Source organism: Schistosoma haematobium, chromosome ZW (assembly GCF_000699445.3).
Source record: "Schistosoma haematobium chromosome ZW, whole genome shotgun sequence".
Classification (NCBI taxonomy): Eukaryota; Metazoa; Platyhelminthes; class Trematoda; order Strigeidida; family Schistosomatidae; genus Schistosoma; species Schistosoma haematobium.
This window is the reverse complement of record NC_067195.1, coordinates 37,633,572-37,657,871: the sequence shown is the minus strand read 5'-3', so window position 1 is coordinate 37,657,871 and position 24,300 is coordinate 37,633,572. Positions and strand designations below refer to the sequence as shown.

At 38.6% G+C, this 24,300-nt stretch overlaps 1 protein-coding gene across 2 annotated transcripts; it reads right to left on the bottom strand.

Moving 5' to 3' along the window:
- Window positions 1–345: 345 nt before the first annotated feature.
- Window positions 346–13,878, bottom strand: MS3_00003472 (uncharacterized protein). 2 transcript variants are annotated; one of them, XM_051211282.1, is made up of 7 exons: window positions 13,805–13,878; window positions 13,690–13,758; window positions 13,126–13,656; window positions 12,245–12,418; window positions 11,069–11,501; window positions 3,657–4,695; window positions 346–670 (listed from the first exon to the last, which is right to left on the bottom strand). In XM_051211282.1, exons 1-7 carry the CDS (start codon window positions 13,826–13,828, stop codon window positions 610–612), a joined length of 2,331 nt encoding a protein of 776 aa, XP_051071321.1. In that variant the 5' UTR covers window positions 13,829–13,878; the 3' UTR covers window positions 346–609. The 2 variants fall into 2 exon arrangements, with proteins under 2 accessions (XP_051071321.1, XP_051071320.1); XM_051211281.1 differs by having other exon boundaries at window positions 346–12,418; window positions 13,126–13,758.
- Between the last annotated feature and the right edge of the window lie 10,422 nt (window positions 13,879–24,300).

The following is a 24,300-nucleotide window of genomic DNA, read 5'->3' as shown; positions in this document are numbered from 1 at the left end:
TTCTTTCCATTCTACTTGATAATTTAATTTAATAACAACAGCTCCTCCAACCATTTGTCTTTCCTTTCCGATCTGTTCACACCAGTGAATTATCGTAATTAATTTTCCGATGACAATTCTGATCCAAACAACAGATAAGAGAAGTTAATCTCCGAATTCTCACGGTTTATTAAAACACACTGTATTGAGCGAACACTGACACCACTTCCAAACGTACATTTCAGTGTTCTGGTGAATCGATCCTGTGGTAGGCGGCAAATAATCATATCCTAGTCAAACTTTTGTGAGAAGCTTTCCGTTGATCATTACCTTGCTTTTTAAGATTTTATGATACATTCAGGAGGTGGTGATTAGTTTGTAAACCTTAGTTTTTTTTGGTTATACTTTTTTTTATCAGAGGGACGGAATTATTCTAGAGTAAGATTATGGGCATTTCCCATTTGAACGGAACAGTTTGACGTTTACCACATAACAAATACATGATTTTATAATAGTTTGTAATGATATTAATGTCTTTACAAATAGTGAGCATTATTAGGTCTATATTTACAAACAAGTGATAGGATGTTATGCTCGGTTTCATTCTTAATTGACCATGTTCTGGTTATCTCATCGGCGTAAGCGGCGTACTGCATGAGCTTTTTTACGGATTTCTTTGTTTTCTTGAGCGCTAATTTACGAAGGATAAGAATTCAAATTAATAAGCTTTAGAAATTTTGAATGACATAATCAAGTGTAAATTAAATAATATATCACTGCATTAAATTTGTAACATTATATCTGGTTCAAATGTGCTAGCATCAACTCGGTTTGCTTCGGTTTATAAGCGGAACGAAAATGATTTTTTACTTGTAACGATTATGAAAGTGACATGTGGTGACAAGATACGTCGTGGAATGAATCAATGGGTTTAAAAGTATAGCATAAATTTAAATATAAGCATCAGTGGATATATATCAAATAGATGAACGCTGATTCGAAGACACGTTGAACAAATTAACATTTACTAAACGCAAAAATTGTGACGATTTTAACTGTGATGCAGGATGATGAAACTCTAGCGTGCTACCTTATTCTGAGTCAATATTCTTTAGATTTTGAGCCCATGAGCTGATAAGCCTTTCAAGATAAACGATGTTTTGAATGAAATCACTCACTTCACTTTTACAACATTATGCATTGAATTGCATAGCTGAAAACAACGCTCACTGATGGTATTTTTAACTAAAGTGCTTATGGTTTGTATATGTAGGTTCTTAGGACAGTTGGACATTTCAGTTTCGAATCCTTGTGAACCAGTCGTCAGTTGATGAGTTTTTGATCTTCCGGAGTTATATATATATATATATATATATATATATATATATATATATATATATATATATATATTTTTTCGAAATTAACGGAGTTCGTTCGAAATCTGAATTCACCAAAACATTATTCATGCGTTAAAAAATTTGCACTAAGAAGCGATACCACATTTGTGATCAAATACTAGTAGCTGACGAGTATCTTCTACTCTTAATGGCCACATTTCGAGGCCGTAAAGTAGAGCAGAACCAACTGCTGTGCAGTATACTCGTCCGTTAATTGATAGACGGATATCTCGTCTTTGTCATAAGTGACGTAAATTAGCTAAAGCCAAACGAGTATGCTGGATGCGTACAGAGATTTTGTTATACAACAACAGATTAGAGTTGATCAGACTTTCAAAATAAGTAAAGTTGTCGACGCGTTCACTCGCTATCAGATGGGATTACGTGCGGTTTCAAGATTCTAGCTAAAATATTAATCAATATGACCGCTAAAACTGGACCTCTGGAGTCATGTGAACCAGTTGCTATCTCTCGTTTAAGGTCAGCTCTAGCTTTATTTACCTCCAATTACAGTCAGGGGGTCATTCGGACTGTTTAGAAATTTTGGGTAGCTGTAGAGTAACTGAAATGCTCCTTAAAGTGTTCCACCGCTCATTCTAAACGTCTAGACTGAGAGCAAATAAGTGTCGTCTTTTTCAGAGATTGTCTCACTTGCACATGACTACTTAATCCCAGTTTATTAGTCTGAAAAGCCGTCTGGTGTTGCCTACAGACACTGCCTTCTCTATATCTTAGTTCCGTTGCTCACCACTGCTTACGACGACCCGTAGGCTTCCGTTTAACTTAGATCTGATTCGTTTTGTTCATCGTGCTCAGAGCTGAATGGGACAAGTTTACGAAAGTCCAACACACGTCGCAAAAATCCACTGGGTTTTCGTAAACCTTTGGTTCAAATCGCTAATGGATGTTGCTGCTGTTTCGACAGCTGTTTGTATACTTTTCCAAGCAACATCCGGATCAGTCTCCTTTTCGAAATTGCCAAAGTGTGACTTCAGTTGTTTCTGGAATATGTATTTGGCTTTCTCTAATGGATCTTCTTAGTGTGGCTTTTCCGCGTCCAGTGGGGTGCAAGCAAATGCGTGCTCGTATTAGAGCATGATCAGAGTCTAAACATGTACTCCAGAACGAGCGGTAGTCTTCTATCGAGCATCTCCTGTGATAACTGATGGCTATATGGTGTATTTGAGTCCATCGTTGGTTTGGTGTAGGGGGTCGCCATGTTAGACGATGTCTCTCCTTTTGTGTTTGCTAAAAATAAACGATTGTCTGAGCATAGTTGCAGTAGACGATCACCATTATCTGTTCGCTGTGTCGGAATACTAAAATATCCACCTAAATGCCTTTCTGTTTGGTTTAAACTACCTATCTGAGCATTAAAGTCACCCCCAACAAGTATTATGTCTGAGCGTTTAGCTTTCTGAAGAAGTTCGGACAGCTTTCTGTAAAATTCACCTTCCACTTCATCTGAGCTGCAGTCGGTGGGAGCGTAGGCAGAAACGATGAAAAGGCAACGACGTGTGTCCCTATCCTTCCGAGTTCTTACGTAGCCGTTTAGCCGAACAGCACATAGACGACTGTTAACGGGGATCCACTCTAGCAGTGCTTGTTCGGCCCTCATGCTTAGTGCTATGCCTATACCTGCCAGTCCACGAGAACTGGCCATCGGGCCACCAGATACACGGAGGGTGTGACTCGTTGGCTCTCCGTTTTGCCGAGGTGAGGTCAAGTGAATGACCACACTGGAATCCTGTGTGCGTGTTTCGGAGACACAGCATACATCAATGGTAAGAGATTCTAGGGTTTTAGCCAAGGAAGCCTGCTGACCGATTTGACATAGGGTTCGTACGTTGAAGGCTCCAATGTGTAGTGTGGAGCGAGGTTTCAGTAGACCTGGGACAGTGTTTTGAGTACTAGAATCGTTGGATATGGTGACATTTGAGGAGGAAGTAAGGGAGGTAGATTAGAGTTGAAAGTTGATGTAGGAGGAATAATGAGAGTTGAAGATGGAGGTTGATTATGAATACAGTGGTCTGTTAGAGGTATGAGGGCGGTTATCATTTCCCGGTTGCCCACACTGTGGAAGGGTTCTTCTGGAGGTACCCGAAAAGGAAATTGGATTAGAGGTGTTCTAATTGACAATACGAAGTAGCGACTATATGCACATTATTCACTGTTACTGATGTATATATTTAGGTCGCACAAAATATTGATACCGAGGTAAGTAAATTATTCAGAACACAATATTCCTTACTTGAGTTACCTGGTAAATTTTTAACTTACCCTTCGTTTGAATTTATGAAATTTGAAGGTTGAGACGAAGTTGTGAATGAAATTGTGTCGCCACTCATTCTAAAAGCTGGATCGAAACTAAATACACCTGTTTCCCAGTGATTGGGGAAAGTCAAAGGAGAAGTACGCGTATATACGTTTACTGCTGCCGAACTGCTTGGATTGGATGTGCATAATAATGCATTATTTTCCTGAACACTTGAATTTATAGGGTTGGCTGAAACAAGATTATTAGTGGTTGTGGATGTGAATCTAAAACCGATGCTATTCAGTAACTGAGTTTGCTCCAAGGACGAACGTACACTAGTAGTACTACTCGGTTCAATACCTTTGAAGTCATTGTTGCTGTTAATAATACCAAACTGAGATGACAACTTGAGTTGAGGTGTATGATTTGTCTGCAAAATAGAACCACCACAAATAGATGGTTCTGATTGTTTTCCTCGAGGTGATTTACTGAGTGTATCAAAAGACTTCATTTCCTTATTGGGATGGGCTTTACGATCTTGCTCCGAATTACGAACATCATTCGAAAGAAAAGCTTCTAACTTTACCGAATTAGCAGGACCTCGAACACCAAACCCGAACTCAAAATGACCAGACGGTTGACCAGTTAATTTAGATAAGCTCGGGTTATTTGTAGTTATGTGACTATTTGGTTTTCCTGTAGAGCAACAGCAGCATTTATCCGATTTCTCGTTATTTTGTACCAAACAAGTGGGGCAATCCCACACACTTGTCGAGATATTTGTAGGCCTTAAAGTTTGACAGCATATACAATTGGTCGCATTTTGTTCATTGAATACCATGCATGTAGGACACTCCCATTGCGGAGCCTCATTGTTGACTGCTAATAAGCTTGATACTGATGTTTCCACTGTATGTACAGACGTTGGGGCAGACGATACATAATATAAATCCTTTGCATGCAGAGGGTTTGATTTTGGAAGGGAACAGCCTTGACATGCAACCCTTGTCTCTGAATTCTCCAACAAACAAGTTTCACAACGCCATGTATTATTTTCTGTGACTGAGAAAAAAGTGAACTATTTTGTAGTAATAATATTATTCACAGTACTTAGTGTTAAAGTTATGATAATTACCGAGCTATTTGGCTGTAACACTTATGGTACCGACTCCTGTTTATGTTGACTGAAAATCAGACGGTACTTTCTATTCAACCTTGGCGGCGAGTCGCAAAAGCAAGGGGGAACATTTACGCTCAGATATCTCAATTGGGTAATCGGTATAGAGTAACTCGGTGAATGCTTAACGAGTGTTAATTAGGACCACTAAAAATAAGAAATCTTATTCACATTTTTTCTTTTTGAGTTGTTACTATTACAATCCTTAAAAGTTATTTAATGGTTCATATATCTAAAATCTTAACTAGTAATTAACGCATATCCATAATCGACAATGACTGTTTTAATCTAATAAAATCAGTTTCTGAAGTCAATAAAATCCAGATAAGTTAATATAATCCCACTAAATTATATATGGCTTTGCATTTCTGGTTTACCAAATAGTAGCGCTTTATTAATGAAAGTATGAAGTTTAGTAAAAAATGAAAACTCATGAAAACGAAAAGCATATGCAAAACACACCTCTACATTTATCATACAGTTCTACAACTTAACTGCAACAAGCGACTTCAGACGATAAAAGTGGCATGACCTATAACCGTTTTCAAAGGTGCCAATGCATTTACTGCCTTCGTTTAGTTCTTCAGTTTTGAAGAACATACATTTTTGTCCCAAAAATTCATTTTTTTAAAAATCATACTGCCCATATTCGGTGCTTCCTAATAGTTTTGATGCTGTTATTACTCAAAATGATCTAGCATTTGTTTTGATAATTTCATCTCATCGTTCTGAAATGGTGGTAAATTGAACTGTACAAAAGGGGCACCGAATACATATGCGCCACACAAGTCACTTGATTTGTGTGTGGGCTGTGATACTGCCCGGGTGCCCAAACCGGAGCAGGAAATTGAACTGTGTCAGTCAATCATCATATACATAGAGCCTGAGACAGATGTGAGTTGAGCTAGGCTAACATACCACATTAGCACGATAAGACGGAATTAACGAGATGTACAACCAAAAGATCGGAATAATGTAGAACCAATAGTAATTAAAAATACGAAGCATTAAGAATAGGATTTGAAAAGATAGGGTATAAAGGCATATACGAAGAAACATTAAAAGTCAAGATCAAAAGTGGACGTGTCGACGCCGTTATGAACGATTCTATCTATTTACAGATTAGGTTGTGTCAATTGCGATGAGTTGGAGTCTTCCCGTTAGATCTCGACTAATTCTAAGGTGCACGGAATTTACACAAAAGTTTAAAACAATTAGTCTCTTTGCTAAATTTCGATAACGCAATAAGAAGACGAAGGTTATCAGATTTATGTGATATTTGCGCAATACAAAAAGACCTATTAATAAATCCTGTAATGGGAAAATTTACAGTTTGCATTAGCAATAGCAGTACATACTATTTTCAATAATCACCAAAATTGAAATCAAAAATATTAAAATAATTCAAAAAGGCTTTTCCGATTACGAAGAGGCGAGTAGCCGAAGCGTTTCACATAACGCTAGATCCCACTGCCCTGAATATTCATCTAACTTGGACCGTTTATCCAAACAATCACATTTGATCTTATTTATTTCCCATATAATCTATACACAGACAGAAACTCGAACTTAACCCTACTTCATGTTACAAATGTATATTTTTTATACCATACCCACGTTCTGAGGCACAAATTAATACGGTGACATGTTATAAAAATTCACCTTGACCAAGAATAACTTGACAATAACATATTCAGACTTTTTATGATCTTCATCGTACTAAAAATATTCTCCATTGTTCCCTTTATACTACTTAAACTTGTGTCAACTTAACCCGGTTATTTATTTACTCTGAAGTGGCTTACATCAAGTCACGAAATGTCAAAAATACAATTTTTCTACCCACTGGGACATAACAAAAATATTTATTATAAGATTTTAACTGAAGTTTGTTATCTAGTACTATAAATTGTCGATGATTCATTTGAGTGAAAACTAATGAAAATATGAAAATAAAGCGTCTAGTTGTAATACTATCAACGCATACCATCGTATCCACGTCAAATTAATTTTTGCGAAAGTTTACTGGTTTCACAAGAACATCGCTATAGCAAAGTTCTGCCATAAAATTTTATTCAGCTGTAAAGATTGGGACGGAACTACAGTCAAAAAATAATTGGTACAGATTAGGGAGTTTATACACTAATATACTCTAGTAGCATTTTCGCGATTGTCGACGAACTAGTTAACAAATGGAAAATTCAGATGTACTTGGCACAGGATCCGCATTCTAAGGGCTGTTATACATGAGCAGAAAAGTTTAAATCTAGAAGGGGACTGTGAGAAATATTTTTGGTGGATATTTATTGTATACACAATGAACACTTGGTCTACGGTACAAATGTATTATCCTGATTATAGATATGCATCTATGTTAATGTTTTCTTACCGTTCATGAATTTCATTTCCTTATGTACCTGTAATAATTATGTACAGATTCAATTTCCTATATATGGGGTTATGGTTTAGTAATTGATGTATATATTGTTTTTCAGTCGTATTGAAAAAATGAGTTAGCTTATGGTTTTCATGTCTTGATTAGGGATTGGGTATGGAGAAATTCGCATAGACTGATCAATGTTAGATATCACAGGGTCCACGAATGCTCTAATATCAACGATGAGCTCGCTTTCCCTCTTTACACCCTCACATATGGTTAAGTGTTTTTAATCTCTTTCAAATAAATCCTACTCCCTATCTTCACGCAACTAAAGAATCATTTACGAAAGTGAGAGGATGAGAAGTAGATGTTCAGCACTTACAGAGGGTTGGTTGACAGGGTCTATTCGAGGGAAGAGAATTTTGATTCTTAACAGATGGTGTACATAGACTCTGGGATTTTGAGAGGACGAATACCGTTCTGCTTATTTATTTATTTAAACACGCACACATAAGTACAAGAAAGCATCGAATACATATACGCCACACTTCGTCATTTAATTTGTGTGAGGGCTGCGATACTTCCCGGGTGCCAAAACCTAAGCAGGTGGTTTTCCAAGTAGGCTACTCCCCGAGCCCTTGACCTAAGAATCTAATCCATAAAGCAGTGCAGCAACATCATGAGATGCAGTTCCATAGTAGCCGGTGAACAACAATAGGTTCATACGCCATTTGTTCCCTTAGGATCCTGAAGCAGTTGCCGTTCCAATCAAATAACAAACCAAGCCAGAGTTGGGTCTAGCTTTGGGTGCATCGAAATGTAGATAAGCATCGGTTATTTTCATGAAATGAAAACGGTGTTATGTTGCTTGCGGCTTACAGACAAAAATTTTCCAAGTTTCCTACAACGAAACTGGGGACAGCAAAGAATCAACTTTCTAAAATCAAGCTCAGGTGACCTACTACACATTTTCCGACGATGAACTTACGGTTAGAGAATTTTTTATCGTTCCGAAAGGTTTGAGAGTGTTCAAACATCGTGGGATGAAGTGTCAGTCGTCAACATTCTCAGCAAGTGGCTACGTAATCTATGCAGCAACTTCCAGGTGTCAAGTTTACTACAGATTATGTTCAAAGCATTGGCATCCGACGTTCTTCGAAGATGGCGCTCTACAGTATCAAAATTTAGGAAGACTAAATAAGAAAATAAGTACTGTGCCGGCAAGATGGACATTACCTTTGCTAACGTAAAGCGAACTCATCATTAATTGTTGCATTCAGTGTAGACGTACAGGAGTCAATTCAAAACACAAGTAGCTTTCAGTAACTTTACTGCTTGTGGTTTTAATGGTCAGTAAGATACATATGAATATGCGAATTCCCAAAAACATGGATTCGTGGGATACAAAAACTTAAAAATGAATGAAAAAAGTAGTATGTAAGGTATGAAAATAAAGTGAGCGCGTTCGCGTTATTGTGACCGATTCCAAGCCATGTCACCTGTCGTCTCAAACCATTGGTCAGTATAACCGCTAAGACTTCAACTAAGAAGCTGGCACCTACCATCATAATTCAGTCCAACTACCAACGTCTTCGTAAACTGATGCCACGTTTTGGTTCGGCCACCACTACCTTTATTCCAGCATACTCCTACACCAGAAAACCATCTATCGAGGTAGGCGGTGATTGAGCATACATAGCACCCCGACCACCTCAGTCGATGAAGATTTACTACTTCATCGATCGATTTCTCATTTCTAACTAGTGTTCTATTCCTAACCTGGGCATTGCTTACTGTGGTCCCAAAACACACCAGCAATATTTCGTAAACACCTATGAGCTAATATAAGTAACCTACGTATATCCCCCACTTTTAATGGTCATGTTTCACATCCATTAAGTAGGACGAAGCGAAATGCTGCGCAGTAAACTCGCCCTTTGATTGGAAGACGGATATCTCGCCTACACCACAAGTTACGAAAGTTAACAAAAGCCGATCAAACTTTTTTAATCCGTGCCGAAATTTCATCAGATACAAGGACATCAGCACTGATAAAAATCCCAAGTGAAGCTGTCGACGCGCTCAACTACTTTACTCCTTATGATTAATTCAGAGACTGGCACAACATTTTACATTAAAAGCGAGAGAAACTCATCTCAAACATGCTAGTATTGTTGCTAAAGGTTGTTAGAAGACTGCATTTTGTCAACGTTTTCACCGAATAAAACTAAATCATTTAGCTATTCCAAGTTAACAAGGTAACATCCTGGTACAAGATCAATACCTGAAAAGTCAGACGATGAGACGTTATTTCTGAAAGCAGGTCTATGACAAAGTTAAATAAAAATTGGAAAAGTGGACAATCCCGACGAACACTATTCCAAGTAACTAATTCCGATGACACTTCGCCATAAGCTAACTCAACCAGTAATGTTTGAATAGAGAGCATGCACAGAGTTTGCTTCGCCACGCCTTTTAATGACAAACACTGGGACAGAACCTCAGGACCGAGTCGAACACTCTTCTTTTATGTATTTATTTATTTGAACACAAATATTGGTACAAAGGGGCACCGAATATATATCCGCCACACAAGTCACTTGATTTGTGTGGGGGCTGTCATACTGCCAAGGTGCTCAAACAAAAGCAGGTGGTTTTCTTAAGAGGCCACACCTGGAGCCTTCGACCTAAAGGCCTGACCTACAAGGTAGTAGAGCAACGTCAGGAGATGCAGTCCCATAGTGGCTGATGACCAACAATAGGTTCATACGCCATTTGTTTCATCAGGATCCTGGAGCCCATATACACCATTAGTTTGGAATTAGGGTTTCTCAACTCCCCCTAGATTGATCCTCCATATCCACCCAGTTAAAGCGCCGGACATTCTCTTGATTTCGTAAGCAACATCCCCTCCGCAAGAAGACAGTAAGTAGGACGTCCATCGCGCTCAAAGAACATAACTACGGTTGACACATTACTGATTCCTATGACTGTCAAAAGAGGAATCTTGTCTTTTTTATAAAGTGAGACGACTAGCCATCGAGACTAACCAGATGGAATAACGTGCATTCCCTAGATTTTAGCTAAGATTTCAGCTAATCTAACTGTCAAACTGCACCAGCATTCTTAAAAATCGCATGGGCTAATCCATCAGTCAGCTACAACGTAGGACCAGGCACATATGTGCATCGGTCCAGGTTGCCATACCGCATCAGCACAACAAGATGAACACCGGATTAATAGCGGTCGAGACCAATCAGACGAAATTACTTCCAGTCCTCAGATTTCAGCAAGCCCGACCACCACGTTAAGATAAAAGCTATGGACGGGAGAAATAAATATGATCGAATACTAGTAATCCAAGAATATTCTACCTCTAAAGTCACGTTACTTAATGCACTTTCACGGGAACTCCACCTTTTTTCTTCGTAAACTCCCAGAATATTTAATGGTAGTGTGAAACTACTTTCTGAACATGAAATCGTTTTGGACTTTGGATAGTTCTTCCAACTAGTCGTCTGTAAACACTCCGGAGTATGCAGACTAGATTCAAAGTAGTACTCAATAGCATGTTGTCACAAATCACGAGTAATCGATGACCAATGTAAGCTATCACCGATTTGTAGCTTTATTCTACTACCACTGTCTAGAAAAGGCTGACCAGCAGATATGGATGAGAAAGTGCATAGAAACTTGAACGGCAAAACAATGTTCCAGATGTTACTTGTGAAACCAGATAACGTCGGCGACTAGAAATGATTAACCTGGCATATGCCTAACCTGTTAATAATTAAGTTATGCAGTTATAGTACAATAACAGGGTTAGACAGTAAAATCAATAAAAGATCTTATACTTGATAGTATCAAGATATACTTACTTTTTGATTTGACGGAATTACTTTCAGTAGTGATTTGTTGTATGTTAGATTCCGAACCAATTAGACCTGCCGAGCATTTAGAACACGAACGACTTGGACAGCTGAAAAGATATTCATGGTGAGCTATAGGTGACACAGCGGCTTTGCGATCATGCAGAGAAAAGTTGTGAATTGGATCTGCGAATGTGTATACAGGTAGTAATTTGTCTCCTGATTTACAAGTCTCTGAGATTGAACATTCGACAGTGACATGTCTCTGTTTTTGCAATCTCTCAGGAAATACTGTTGGCTTCGATGAAACATGAGGCTGTATATGATTTTGAACTCCGTTTTCACAAAATGAATGCGACTTGCAATCTTTACAAAGAGAATAGACTTTTTCATAACTTTTTAAGAACGGTGGAAACCGATGAGATTTCACACGAGCCTTGACCTTATAAGACAGAAAATTATAACAATGAATGATTTGAAAACTTAAACTTTAGTAACTCAATATACTTAAGAAATTGTACCTAAATATTTCAGTACTTGTTAAGCAGTAAAAATGAGGTATTTGAAAAAATGTATATCTTTTGCTCATGATCAAGCATCGATGCCCCCAGACAGCTGAAGAAAGTTATGGCCACTAATCCTGTTCAGAGAATGTCAGTCAGCTAGCTACAACATAGGACCAGGCACATATGTGCATCGGTCCAAGTTTCCACACCTTATTAGCACAGCAAGATGGACACCAAATTCACAGAAGCAATTAACTCAATGGCGTAATATATAGAGGAAAGATTGCATATAAGGATATATTACAGGAACAAATTAAAAATAATTAGCTTTTCGCCTACGTATGATGATTCGCGCTTACTTCCGTTTTTTAATCAGAATGTTGTAATTGTGCGCTTACGAAGACCGATCAAACATAGAGCTCACGTAAGCAGGATCAAAAACCTATGTATCACAATCCTTAGAAATGATGAGGAAGAAAGTTTAATACCTAAACACTAGATTTTGTGACTTGAGAAACCAAGAGAAAGTTTTGCAGTTTAGTTTCCGAACTATGTGGAATATTATTGTGTTAATGGGAGTAGATATCTTCAACCGCACTCAAAGTACTGATAAACTAAATCTAAACATATGTAAATAAACTACAAATTCAGACGAAACTGGACTTAAAGAAATACATACCTGTTTCACATGTCTTTGTACAGAAGACTGTAAATAACCTGAAGTGAGTGGAGCCGAAAGATTTTCTAACGTCTCGAGAATTCTCCGAGCAGTAGAACTCAAATTAGCGCTTGGGGCACTTCCAAGTTGAGAATTTCGATCTGAATATAGGTCAAATTTCAACGGCGTAGTGAACTAAAATTTAAAAAAATAGTTCCATGTATATGCAGTAACACGAACCCGACCATAAGGTTAGGATCCAATTGGAGGCAAAGCAATAGAATTTAAACTAGAGTTGATTTTTGCAGATAACCGGTTAATTGAAAACGGTCATAGAAACGTTTCGTTTTATTAGTAATTCGCAATACTAGTAATTATGAAAGATTGGTTTCGATGAGCGTCATCGGCGTTAAAATGGACGTGTCACTTATCAATAATAGAATGAAATATGATTTAGTGGTAGCTACCCACGTAACCGGACTTCTGGCTTAGAATACCTGGTAAACTAATATTGTAGTGAAGCACCGACGACAATATGTCGGTATGACTAATTATGTCCTCATATATTATCAAGATTAACATGATTCGATGTCATAAACCATATAAGAATATTAGAACTTGTAGAACACGCGCCTGGCACGGAATCGAGAACAAGACGCTGGGCTTGGTTTATGCACATGAAACCACACACCAAACCAGACGTTATTCAATCAGTCGTAATCAACATATAACCCAGCACGTGTGCAACAACTGACAGTGCTACACATAGACACGAGATGATCTCTATGAATGCTAAAGTCGTAGTCATATCGTTAATCGTAGGGAACACTACAGGTCACCCACTCTTCCAACGTACTATAGTTTAACGACAATAATTCAACTGTAACTACAAGTAAACTTACTTCGAACAACTCCCGAGCATTACGACAACTGGCAGCTCCCCCGTATGTAGTTCCTAAACGAGAACGCCAAGTAGATGAAGGACTAAGGTTCGGCGTTGTGGACAAGCGCTGGCGTTTTGGTAAGGGATAAGGATATGTTTTGAAGTCACTCCGGGAGGTCTGGCACGAAGGCGATTGTTTACAACAGGTTGTTTTTAATGGGTTGCACACTACTGTGTTCGTATAGCTATCTGAGCACAATTCCATACGTTGAGCCGTAGATCTACTTTGGCCGTTTTTGCATCCCAATACCCACGACTTAGGCATTAACGATGAAACTCCACTCGTAGAAAAGGAGTGGAGGCTGCATTCACTTTCTGATTTATCTGTGGCATCAAGGTCAACATTCGTATATCTCAAGCTGTGTTCCTTATAGCCCCATGCTTTATCCTTGGGTCCTGGTTCACTACAATGATCAAGAACATCATTGGTCCTTTTGAGGTTAGCTCTCAAATCTCCTTTAAGTGGGTCAACCGATTTCGCAGGAGAAACCTGGATAGTGGTAATGGGAAACCCGATACTTACATTAATTGCCGGTAAAATCGACGATGGAACAAACCCTGTAATTGAATCAGCAATTCTGTGAAATAAAGACTGCAATGATAGTTTTAAAATGAAGGTAGGAAGAAGATGAACATACCCTTCTGTGGATTTCCGAAACCATATCCTATGATCTCAGTCGGCCCACTGCCAGCTCATGCAGCTAAACAAAATAAGCCTCAATTGTCAACGATATGTTCATTGTCAATTGAATAAGCATAAACATCCGAAAAGTTTAAATTATATCCTTGAAATAAAGGCCCTCCTTTTACTGCTTTGTGGCGCTTCCTATGTCATAATGGCTCTACGTTCTCCATGAGCCATCCATCTGATGATCTCAGTTTCAGTTTGAAAAGGACAGGAGGATTGATGGCCTGTTAGTCCTGGCAATGATGGTCTCTTAGTTGATCCGACTTTCTTTTGAAAGAGTTGACGAGTGGAGCTTCAACCAAGTGTTGGGGTAATGAATCTCACTCGTTAATGATTCTATGGGAAAGTCGATAGTCAGCTGACAAGTAATTTGTTTCGGGCTTGGAAACTCGTAAGTTCTCTGTTTTGGAAGACTAGAAGAGTGAGAGCATATCACGTGAAAATTCATCAGTAAGCATTTTGAAAACTGTACTTAAGTCTCCTCTAGTTCCTCGATATGACAACGGGAAAAGGTTCAGTTTGGCCAGTCGAGCATCATACGGTAGGTTTGCTATTCCGGGAATCAGCTTAGTTGCTGTTCTCTGAACCTTCACCAAAACCTCAATGTCTTTTTCTAAGCAGGAGCTAGCCGCTTGTATGCAGTGCTTAAGTTTAGGACGCACGAACACTGTATTCAAAGCCAAAAATGTTTTAGCGCTGACATGACTAAAGGCCCCACGTATTGACCATAACGTTCTGAAACATTTGGCGGCTATTGCACGGCAGTGTGCAGTAGTCTTTAAGTCTTGGCTAACGATGACTCCTAAGTCATTGTGTATCTGGACAACAAGTAGCTCTGTGTTGTTCATCGTGCATGTACCTGTATCTTGATGACCGATATGCATCACAATACATTTGGAAGTATTTATTGGCAACTGCCAGGTTTGAGACCATCCAGATGAATTCTCCAGGTCATTCTGGAGTTCTAAGCTATCACCCTCACATCGTATCGTTCTCCATATCTTGACATCGTCAGCATATAGCAAGACCAATGATGATAGGGGACGAGGAAGGTTATTAACATACAAGAGGAATAGCATTGGCCCCAAAACTGTACCCTGGGGCACTCCACTAAGCACAATTCCCCAGCTAGGTAACTTTGAGTTCACCCGAACTCTTTGTTGACGCCCAACTAAGAAGTCTTTTATCCACACAAATATATTGCCTCCAATCCCGACATTTATTAACTTATATAACAGCCGGTTGTGCGGAACCTTGTCAAAAGCTTTGCTGAAATCAATGAAGACTACGTCTACAGGTAACTTTTGGTCCTTAAGAGCGCACCAGCTTTCACGAGCCACTAATAAGTTAGTGAGACAAGAGTAACCTATTCTGAAACCGTGCTGCTTCTCCGAAAGAATCCGGTTTTTATCGAGATACTTAAACAACTCCTTCCGAATAATCTTTTCTATGATTTTAACAGCCACATTAGTTAGGCTAACGGGGCGGTAATTCTCAGGTTTGTGTTTCGTACCTGTTTTGGAGACAGGACTTACTATGGCGTTTTTTCAGTCTTTGGGTAAACGATCCTGCGTTACGGATAGGTTAAAGCATATACTTAAAGGGTTCGCAACGAAGTTAGATAATTCCTTCGGTAGCCTAGGATGCAATTCATCGGGCCACGTGGATTTACCTATGTCAAGCTTAGTTAGTAGACCAAAGACATCGAGTTCTTTAATGGTCACGCTATCCAGTGTATGTGTGGAGGATTTGTATGCGCCGATGGGAAGGGTGCCTCTATGGTGTATACATTGCTAAAGTAGTTTGAGAACACTTGAGCCTTACCAAAGTCGTCCTCCACTAGTGACGCGGCAGCACTGTCTCCCCAGAGAGCAGGAATATTTCCTCTGCTCTTTGTCCTTTGGTTTATATAAGAATACAAGCGTTTAGGACATTCTATGGATTCCTTAACAATCTTTTCTTCGTACAACTTTCTAGACTTACGGAGGGTCGAGGCACAAGTATTCCGGACTTTTCTATACTGGGATTTAGTTTCATCAGTCCCCAGTAACCGAAATCTATCCTACAATTTTCTTCTCTTACGGAGAAGTATGCGAACTTCCCTACTGAACCATGGTGGGGAGTTTCTCGGCCCCATTGGTGTGGTCCAAAAGATGTAGGGTGCGGTAACTTTTAAGTATAAATATTGAAGGACGTCCCGAGCCGTTTCATTTGAGGACTCTGGCTCTATTGTCCAATCCACTGACGATGCTGAATGTACCATACCTCGTATATTTGATTTCCAGGCGTTAGGTCTGAATTGAGCTGATGCGTGCTCGTCTTTGACAATTATAAATAAATTATCAATAAAGGCCGAAGAAGGCGAATTTTAGCTGGCCCCAAAGAAAACTGGCATGGATGAGCTATGTTTTCTGCATAATTCCATATATTTTTGTTTTTTGGTAAACATACAACACATAGTTTGGTGATTCTTTAGAAAGAAATACGAGAAACCAACTAGTTTTTCAAGATTTTTGCTTCACGTACTTCAACATTGAAATTTAGTGACATTAGCACAAGAGATGTCAGTTTTGAGTTCATACCCTTTGTTATATCTTTTGAAGTGTCTAATAAATGAATAATCTGATTTATCTTAGGTTTACATCGTCACATGCTCTCAGTACTTGCTGTTTTGGGCCATTAGAATAATGGTGTCCTACTTTTATATAGATCCCGTTGGCATATATAAGAATTGCTATCATTAGGAGTTGATCGAAGCGCTGTAAATTCACTACCACCACACAACGGATATTTATGTCACTATATTGATAGCATGAAATACTGCTACCAAAGACGCAAGTTATGGGTGTATTTATTTGCTTACAATGGACATTTGTAGCTGCAAATAAATCCTCACACAGTTTTTGGCACACCAACTATCTTCCAAATATGTCCTTAGGCTTCCTTCCTGACTTCCGGTCCTCAATTATGTTACGAGCATGAGTGTTTTCAATCCCTGAATGTTCATGAAACCTATATATGCTTCGTCTTTTGAAAATGTTACTTGATAAAAGTTTTAGCAACGATAATACTGCTACCAAAAAGAGTAATGGCTCGGTCAAGATCACTGAACGGCGACAAAGCTAGGCACGATTATAAATGCAGACGACTGAGACTGAAACTTCGAATATCACTGAATAGAAAAAACAAACTTATTGTTCCGTAGAATATTCACCTGGGTAGTAATGTCCTTAATTTAAAGGAGATATAATTCTTGTTCTATTCTACCGGAACCAAGAGGACGGAAATGGTGATCAGTGATGAAAGTGGTAAACCTAAGGTAACACCTGAACCGCTCTCCTCTGAAACTCTTTAGTTCCGAGTGTTACGAGACCTTTATGACTTCATGAAGCTTGATATATAGACTGAGAGCCAGAAGCAGATTTCAGTCTATATCTAGCAGTCTTATATGCTTATGAAATTTCTAAATCTATCACTTGAAAGGAGGTATAGATCATAGTGTACAGAAACACTCAGCTTCCTAAACCGTAATCTATGCGACCTTATTTCCTCTCTGGTAAAGAATAGCGATGCATATGGCCGAAAATCAGTAACTAAAAAGACCTGTTACTGATTTTTTACAAATAACTATGATTGCAAAATATACAGCACACCTGGGCAGTTTTAGAAAAGTCGATCAGTACTTCTGGAATTGGATAGAATGGAACTATAAAAAAATAATTACAAAAATGCTAGGAAATACTTAGCTAATTACTTGTCAGAGAAGGACTATATTTCTGCCGATCAGAGGAAATGTATCTACGTTACTGGAAAGATCAATTTAATCCATTCAAAACTGAATAGTCAAACTAACCAAAGAGCTGAGTATCGCAAGGACTAACTGCTTATCAAACTTAGTGGACGAACTAGAAATGCACTTCGTTTCAGAAAAAACCCATTCATTTCAATTAGTTTTAGCAAGTCCAGTTGAAAGTCTGTGGACCAACATGACAGCCTCCATAATCAAATATCAAGTGAAACAAAATCTGCATCTTCCAGTGACTATCAAAATGAGAAATAATACAATGGGAGACGCATAACTGCAAGTTAGCCTCAGCACTACCTTTACCTGAATTAAAGATTGAGTATGATGTACAAAACAACGATGCATTATAATGAAAACTTAGTAATAACGAAGAAAAAATGCCGTTGTCCTAGAACGTGCATATTGGAGGAATGTTTTAACTCTCATGCAAACCCGCACACTTATGTATTTAGGATTTAACATTTGTTTTAGTAGCTATGCTGTTGTATTGTATTCAGATAAATTATGGAACTAACAACAAAAGTGTAGGACTGTGATACAGAATAGAGCAAATGAGAAGGGTTGGAAGAATGAAATCATGGGAGGTTGATGATGAATCCTAAATCAAGTAAAGGCACGTTGTTTGGACATAATAAAACAGTTTTCATTATCATGTTGACCTTTTACTATACGAAAGAACGTAACATCAAGCTTTCCTTTATTAGGTTTCTCTCCAGGGCTCCTGTCAAGGTAGTCCATGAGTTGTTCAGTAACGCCTTTAGTATAAACTTGACGTTATTGAAAACATAGATTTTTATCTGTGATATCGATGCAGACGTTTTTAGTTTTAGCAGATAAAAATATGTTCTGATGGAATCGGTATTTTTCAATGAGGTTGGCGTGAGTCAGAAGTGTTTCTCTTGAAGTGAAAGAATGTATTTGTCAAATCTCGGCGAATATATTTGAGGTAAATCCAACGTTTCGTCCGGCAATCTGGTCCAAGCTTTTTCAAGGAATTATAATCAAGCATCAAAATAATCGAATATAGATAGGTAAATGGTTCTCCGGTTAACTGTATACTGAATAGGTCATCCGATCAACGTTAACAATGTTTAATGTAACGAAAAGTGTTAAGATAACATATCGTGTATTGAACCTCGTTCAAACTATGTTAATAATGCAGTCTGGTTGGTCGATAAGTTGTTACGAACTTTAGACCACGTAGAACGAATTCAAGTAAGTTGGTTATTAACAACTCTGCTGGTTATTGTATTTTTGCTTCACTGAAATTCGGAAATCGTTGACTGACGGTATAACTGCATGCACAGCAAAGGAGCTAAAGGGCCTATTTTAAAAATGATTTGTTACTTCAACGGGTTCAAAAAGTAATGCACCAACTCCTAGTTTTGACTTTCAGATTATTTCAATTTCATGCTTGTGTTATTTTATCTGTTGTCAGTTAAGTCCTTTATTAAAAGAAAATACATCATGTCCACCTTTTGGCTGTCAATTCACTTTTCTTCTTGTCCTCCTCTCCGGCTTTTTTCACGTACTCTACCCTGCATGCCCTCTCATGCTAAACGCAGAGGACTCTATCGATGGGTCAATCATTTGAGCAACATAAATCGTGACCTATGAATGAGAATAATCAAACTTTATGTCTATCTGATTGAACAAGAGATTGTCGTCAGCTGATTTTGACCATATGCGTCAATTTAAGCTTCCTGATTAAAGACACGCCCTAAAATTTGGGTGGAACGGATCGCATAATGAACTGGATTAAAACTCAGAATGACTATCCATCACTGGTCATTAAATTTAGTATCCATTGCAAAATAATCATTAACATGACTTTCATTAGTAAATTCTTACATATTTCTGAGATCGATTATATGAATACCTATTATCTACGTCGGAATGATCAGGCTTGTATGCTCCAAGTTTTCAATATTAATCTCAGTTACTGAATCCTATCTAAAATATCTCGAAGTTAGCTATAGCTCTTTTGCACTTTGTACGGTTGAAGTATAAGTAAACTGGTATTAGCCGAGATAACATCAGTGAGCTTAATAAAAAACGTTGTTGGATTAAATGTTCTTATGTTCTGCTGAAGTTGTTGTATGGTAAACTAACTAAGTGGGAGAATAAGGCCAAATTACTGCCACTATACGAAAAATTGAAGTGATAATCATCTTTTTTAGGATCTGATTTCACCATGGACTCCAGTTCACATCATTAACTAAATCTGAATCTTTTGCGGTCGGTCGTTTAGGAGTCCCTGTCCCCTAGATTTGCGACATAAGAGCTGATGTGAATACAAATGGAAGTCTTGAACTAAGACTAAATTCATTTGCGAGGGTGTTGTTTTGAGAGGGAATTGTTTATAACCGCGAGAAGCCATGTTAATGATGAGAAAAGGGTCTATAGATGTAATATTGTGTGTAGTGTGTATGATCAGTCAACTAAGCGCTTAATTACTGTTGTCTATGGGATGTATTGGGATACGAAGCGACAGAAACCCACGAAGATAGCACAGAGAATAAAGTCTATCGCTCGTGATCTCAGTTGACGAAAGGATATGTTTACTGAAAGTAAGTTGTTAGCTATCATGCACTCAGAAGCACTGAAAAATATAATTACCTCAGAGGTGATGCTATTTCCTTAAGTTGTTTTATGGTGTGGCGGATTATGTTGATGGCACCCAAACTAACAATAGTCAGAGCATATTGGATTGTTCAGTGTACTCTAGTGTGATCTTTCGACAGAGGAGTCGGTAACTATTCTACTTGACGAGTTTGTTCGTTGGACTTTGAAATGACTCGATCATATGGCTTAGAAAACTCAGCTTCCAATTCTATGAGAGAACAAATATTTCAAAAGACTCTCCAGTGTTTCCTTCAACAGTACTGCTATTTGTTGATTATTATCCATGGTCCGCAGTTTTAATTCTACTTAAAAGTAGCGAAACTAAACCTTCAAATCTTCCAGGATTGTTTAAAAAGGCCTTCGACTTTGGTTGGGGTCCACCGTCATCTCTTAGATTATTTTTACCCAGTGCCGTACCACTGACAACAAGGTATAATTTGAAAGAAGTCAGGTTTACTGCTCAAAGCTGTTAATTGAATACCGGTTAACTGGAAAGATATTACAGCTCAGACTTTCCTGTCTTGCTTGATACAATACTTAATTAGTCTTTCTGGTGGAGCATTTTCCTTTGGCAGTGAAAAATACATACATTATCCAACACTGCAAATAGGGCTCTAGACGACCTAGATAACTGTTACTCGATTAACGACACTTATGCTTCGTCTAGAATTATGAAGAAAATTGTTGAGGCAATTGGTAACCATTTAGTTTATCACCAACTTTTCATATAGTCATAGCATGGATTCATTTCTGAAAGGTAGCGCGTAAACTGTCATCTGGGATACGTTGGTTATGTAATAAACAATGAGGATATTAGGAAACTAGTCGTCACTTAGTGCTTCGAATTCACTAAAACGTTTGGTACAGTACGACACTCATTTCTTTTGTGTGAATTAAAGGCAATCGAGGTAACGGGTAAATTCATAACTAGATCCCACCCTCCTTAAAGGACCGATCACAGATAGTGAAAATAGGACCCACAGAATGCGACTGTGTCTTCCAGGGGTTAGTCATAGGACTCCTATCGTTCATTGTATTTGTTGATGACACCCTCGATAGCTTTACGTTTGGCCAAAGCATGGTTTCTTTCTTCTGTTACACAAAATCTTGGGTACATATATTTTGCTGCGTACTGAGTTAATCCTTCGTAACGTCTTTTGTTACGCTCTACCCTAACCTTCGGAATATGTCATTAGTTAATATTTAATCATGTTCGACTACAACCCAGTTCAAATCTTCTATGAACTGCTTTATGGACCGATTCAAAGTTTCCTACATGCTCTGTACAGCCTATCTAAATTAAGCTATACTTAACGATGTGCCACACAACATCTAACCTTGTGAAAAAGCAACCTGTTGACAACCCTTGGTCACTTCAACAACCACAAATTGTTCAACTTCCTGTAGCCTCTAGTTCACATTCTACACTAAGCAGTGCCAACAACACGCTCTTTATCCGTTTCCCTTTTTTATGCGTTGTGCTCCTTTTCATAACAACTGAATGATCGTGCCTCTTGAGTTTTCTATTCATTTCCACAAAATGCAGCTCAGCTACTAATGATATTTTTCACCCTGGGCCCCAGAAATAAACTGTATCCGGTCTACATGAAACCTAGTGCAACTAGCGACTACTCGAGTAGATATTCAGAAACACTCAGAAAGCGTCCATAAGAACCATTGTTAACCATAACAATGTTAGTCCCGTCTTTTTATCGTATCTTTCTTTGTCTAACCATTTTCTCTCGAATCTTCACTCATTTCCTTCAAAGTATTAGATTCTATTTTTTTCACCTAAAACTTTGTTCCTGATAGCTCCTTTTGTTTGGAAACCCATACTTCATCTTATGCTACTGTTTATTAATCCTTATTTTATTAATTTACTGAGCATTTGCTCTATCTATAAACACTTATTATAAACCTCATTGTATCCTATTGATTATACCTGAATCTAGAAATATATATTGTGGTGGTTTGTTGATCTCATTCTATACCAAGGCGCTAGATGAAATTGTTAGAAGTATTGAGTCTTCCTCATCAAAGTACAATAGATGTATTTTAGCTGTTTACCCACCTCATTATGGCGCTTGAGAATCTCACACGCTTATATCTGAGTTTTTAAATAAGTGTATTTCATTAACGATTATTTTTGTTCATATCTGGTCCATTGACCACTGGGTGGCCCTAGTTTTCTCCACTTCAGCAGTCAATCATCAACTAAAACTGAGCAGCAGTTCCTCTTGACAGTTAACGTGTGACCTCGAAATAAGAATTTTGAACACATGTAATATAGGGAATTAGAGGGGATAAACTCAGTAAAGCATACAGAATTAAATCTCCCTAGAGTCAATTTCGCAGAATATACGTATATTGGAGGTGAAAAATCAACTGAAGCTCCGTTCTTCAACCTCATTGGGGATTTGGGATTATTCGAAAATGTGGAGTCGGCAACGCATTGTGGAAACAGTCAGACACCGTCGCGATGAGACTGGGCATTTACAAACGAAGAATTACTGGTTGACTACCTCTCAATCCTGGCTCCCCTGGGGGAAGGCGATCACGCTGTCATAGCCTTCGGTTCTATCAGCAAAACTGAGCTAAGATATCACAACAACAACAACAGGCAATGGAATTTCGAACGGTAGAATGTGCCAACTTTACAGGAACATCTACAACAGGTGGATTGGTATGTTCACCCTCAACATGATGTCGATGTTCATTGGGACTTCTTACTGCACTTGCTACAAAGCAAACAGTTCCTCAAATGGTCCACAAAAGCTACAAGCAACCTACAATCATCAAGAGCCGCACTCTTCGCCTACTAAGCGCAAAAGTCACTGTTGGGCAGAATACAAACGAACTGGCAATACAAAAATATGAGGAACATATGCACAAAGGCAGTAAGAGAAGACAGGCTTCAGTAACAGATAAAGCTTATCGATAAATTTATCTCCAATCCGAAAAGCTTATTCCGTTATGCAGCCTCTCTTCGACAGTCCGAAACTGGAGTTTCCCAACTGCTAGGTCCTAATGGCCTGATTAATAACGACGGCGACGCCGCTAACCTTTCGGCTAGACTATACTCTCGGACATTTCAATCGGCCCACATCAACTATATTGATGAAAGCTTCACAGGACTTTCCAAAGTAAACCTGAGCTCTGACTTGTTGTGTCCAGAAACTACAGCACGTAAAAAAGACACTTCTCCTGGCCCGGATATAGTTCATCCTGCTATACTGAGGGAGGCAGCTTCACTCCTGGCAGCACCGCTTAGCGTGATGTTCTCACACTTGCTAAGCCGAGGCAAACTACCGGAAATTTGGAGGCTGGCTCACATCACACCAATTTTCAAAGGAGGTCGACGCAGCGAACCTTCAAGCTACCGACCGGTGGCTCTTCTCTCTATACCTCCAAAAATTGTGGAGTCGGTGATGTGCGACGCTATACACGACTATTTATTATCCTTAAACTTATCTTCACTTCAACAGTATGGTTTCAGGAAGTTTCATTCTTGTATGACCAACATGCTGACTGCGGTGGACAGATGGACAACCATCCTTGATCGCAAGCTTAAGGTTGATGTCATTTACCTTGACTTCTCAAAAGCTTTTAAAATGTCCAGCCACACATGTCTTATTATTAGGCTCAAACGATTGGGTATCAAATCACCTCTAATTGATTGGCTCACTTCATATCTAAAAAATTGACATTTTAAGGTCAGGGTTAACTTCACTTTCTCTCAGGCTATGGAATGTCCTAGTGGGGTCCCTCAGGGCTCGGTGCTAGGACCTCTTCTCTTTTTGATTTATATAAAAGATCTTCCACAACAGGTATCGTCAGACTTATTACTTTTTGCCGACGACGTGAAACTTTGGAGAGAGATACGCAACCAAGACGATATACAGGCACTTCAGGAGGATCTGATTCGACTTCAAAGTTAGGCGTATGACAACGGACTTATCTTTAACACTTCAAAATGTAAAGTAGTCCATCTGAGACATTTTTCAGACTGCAACTAC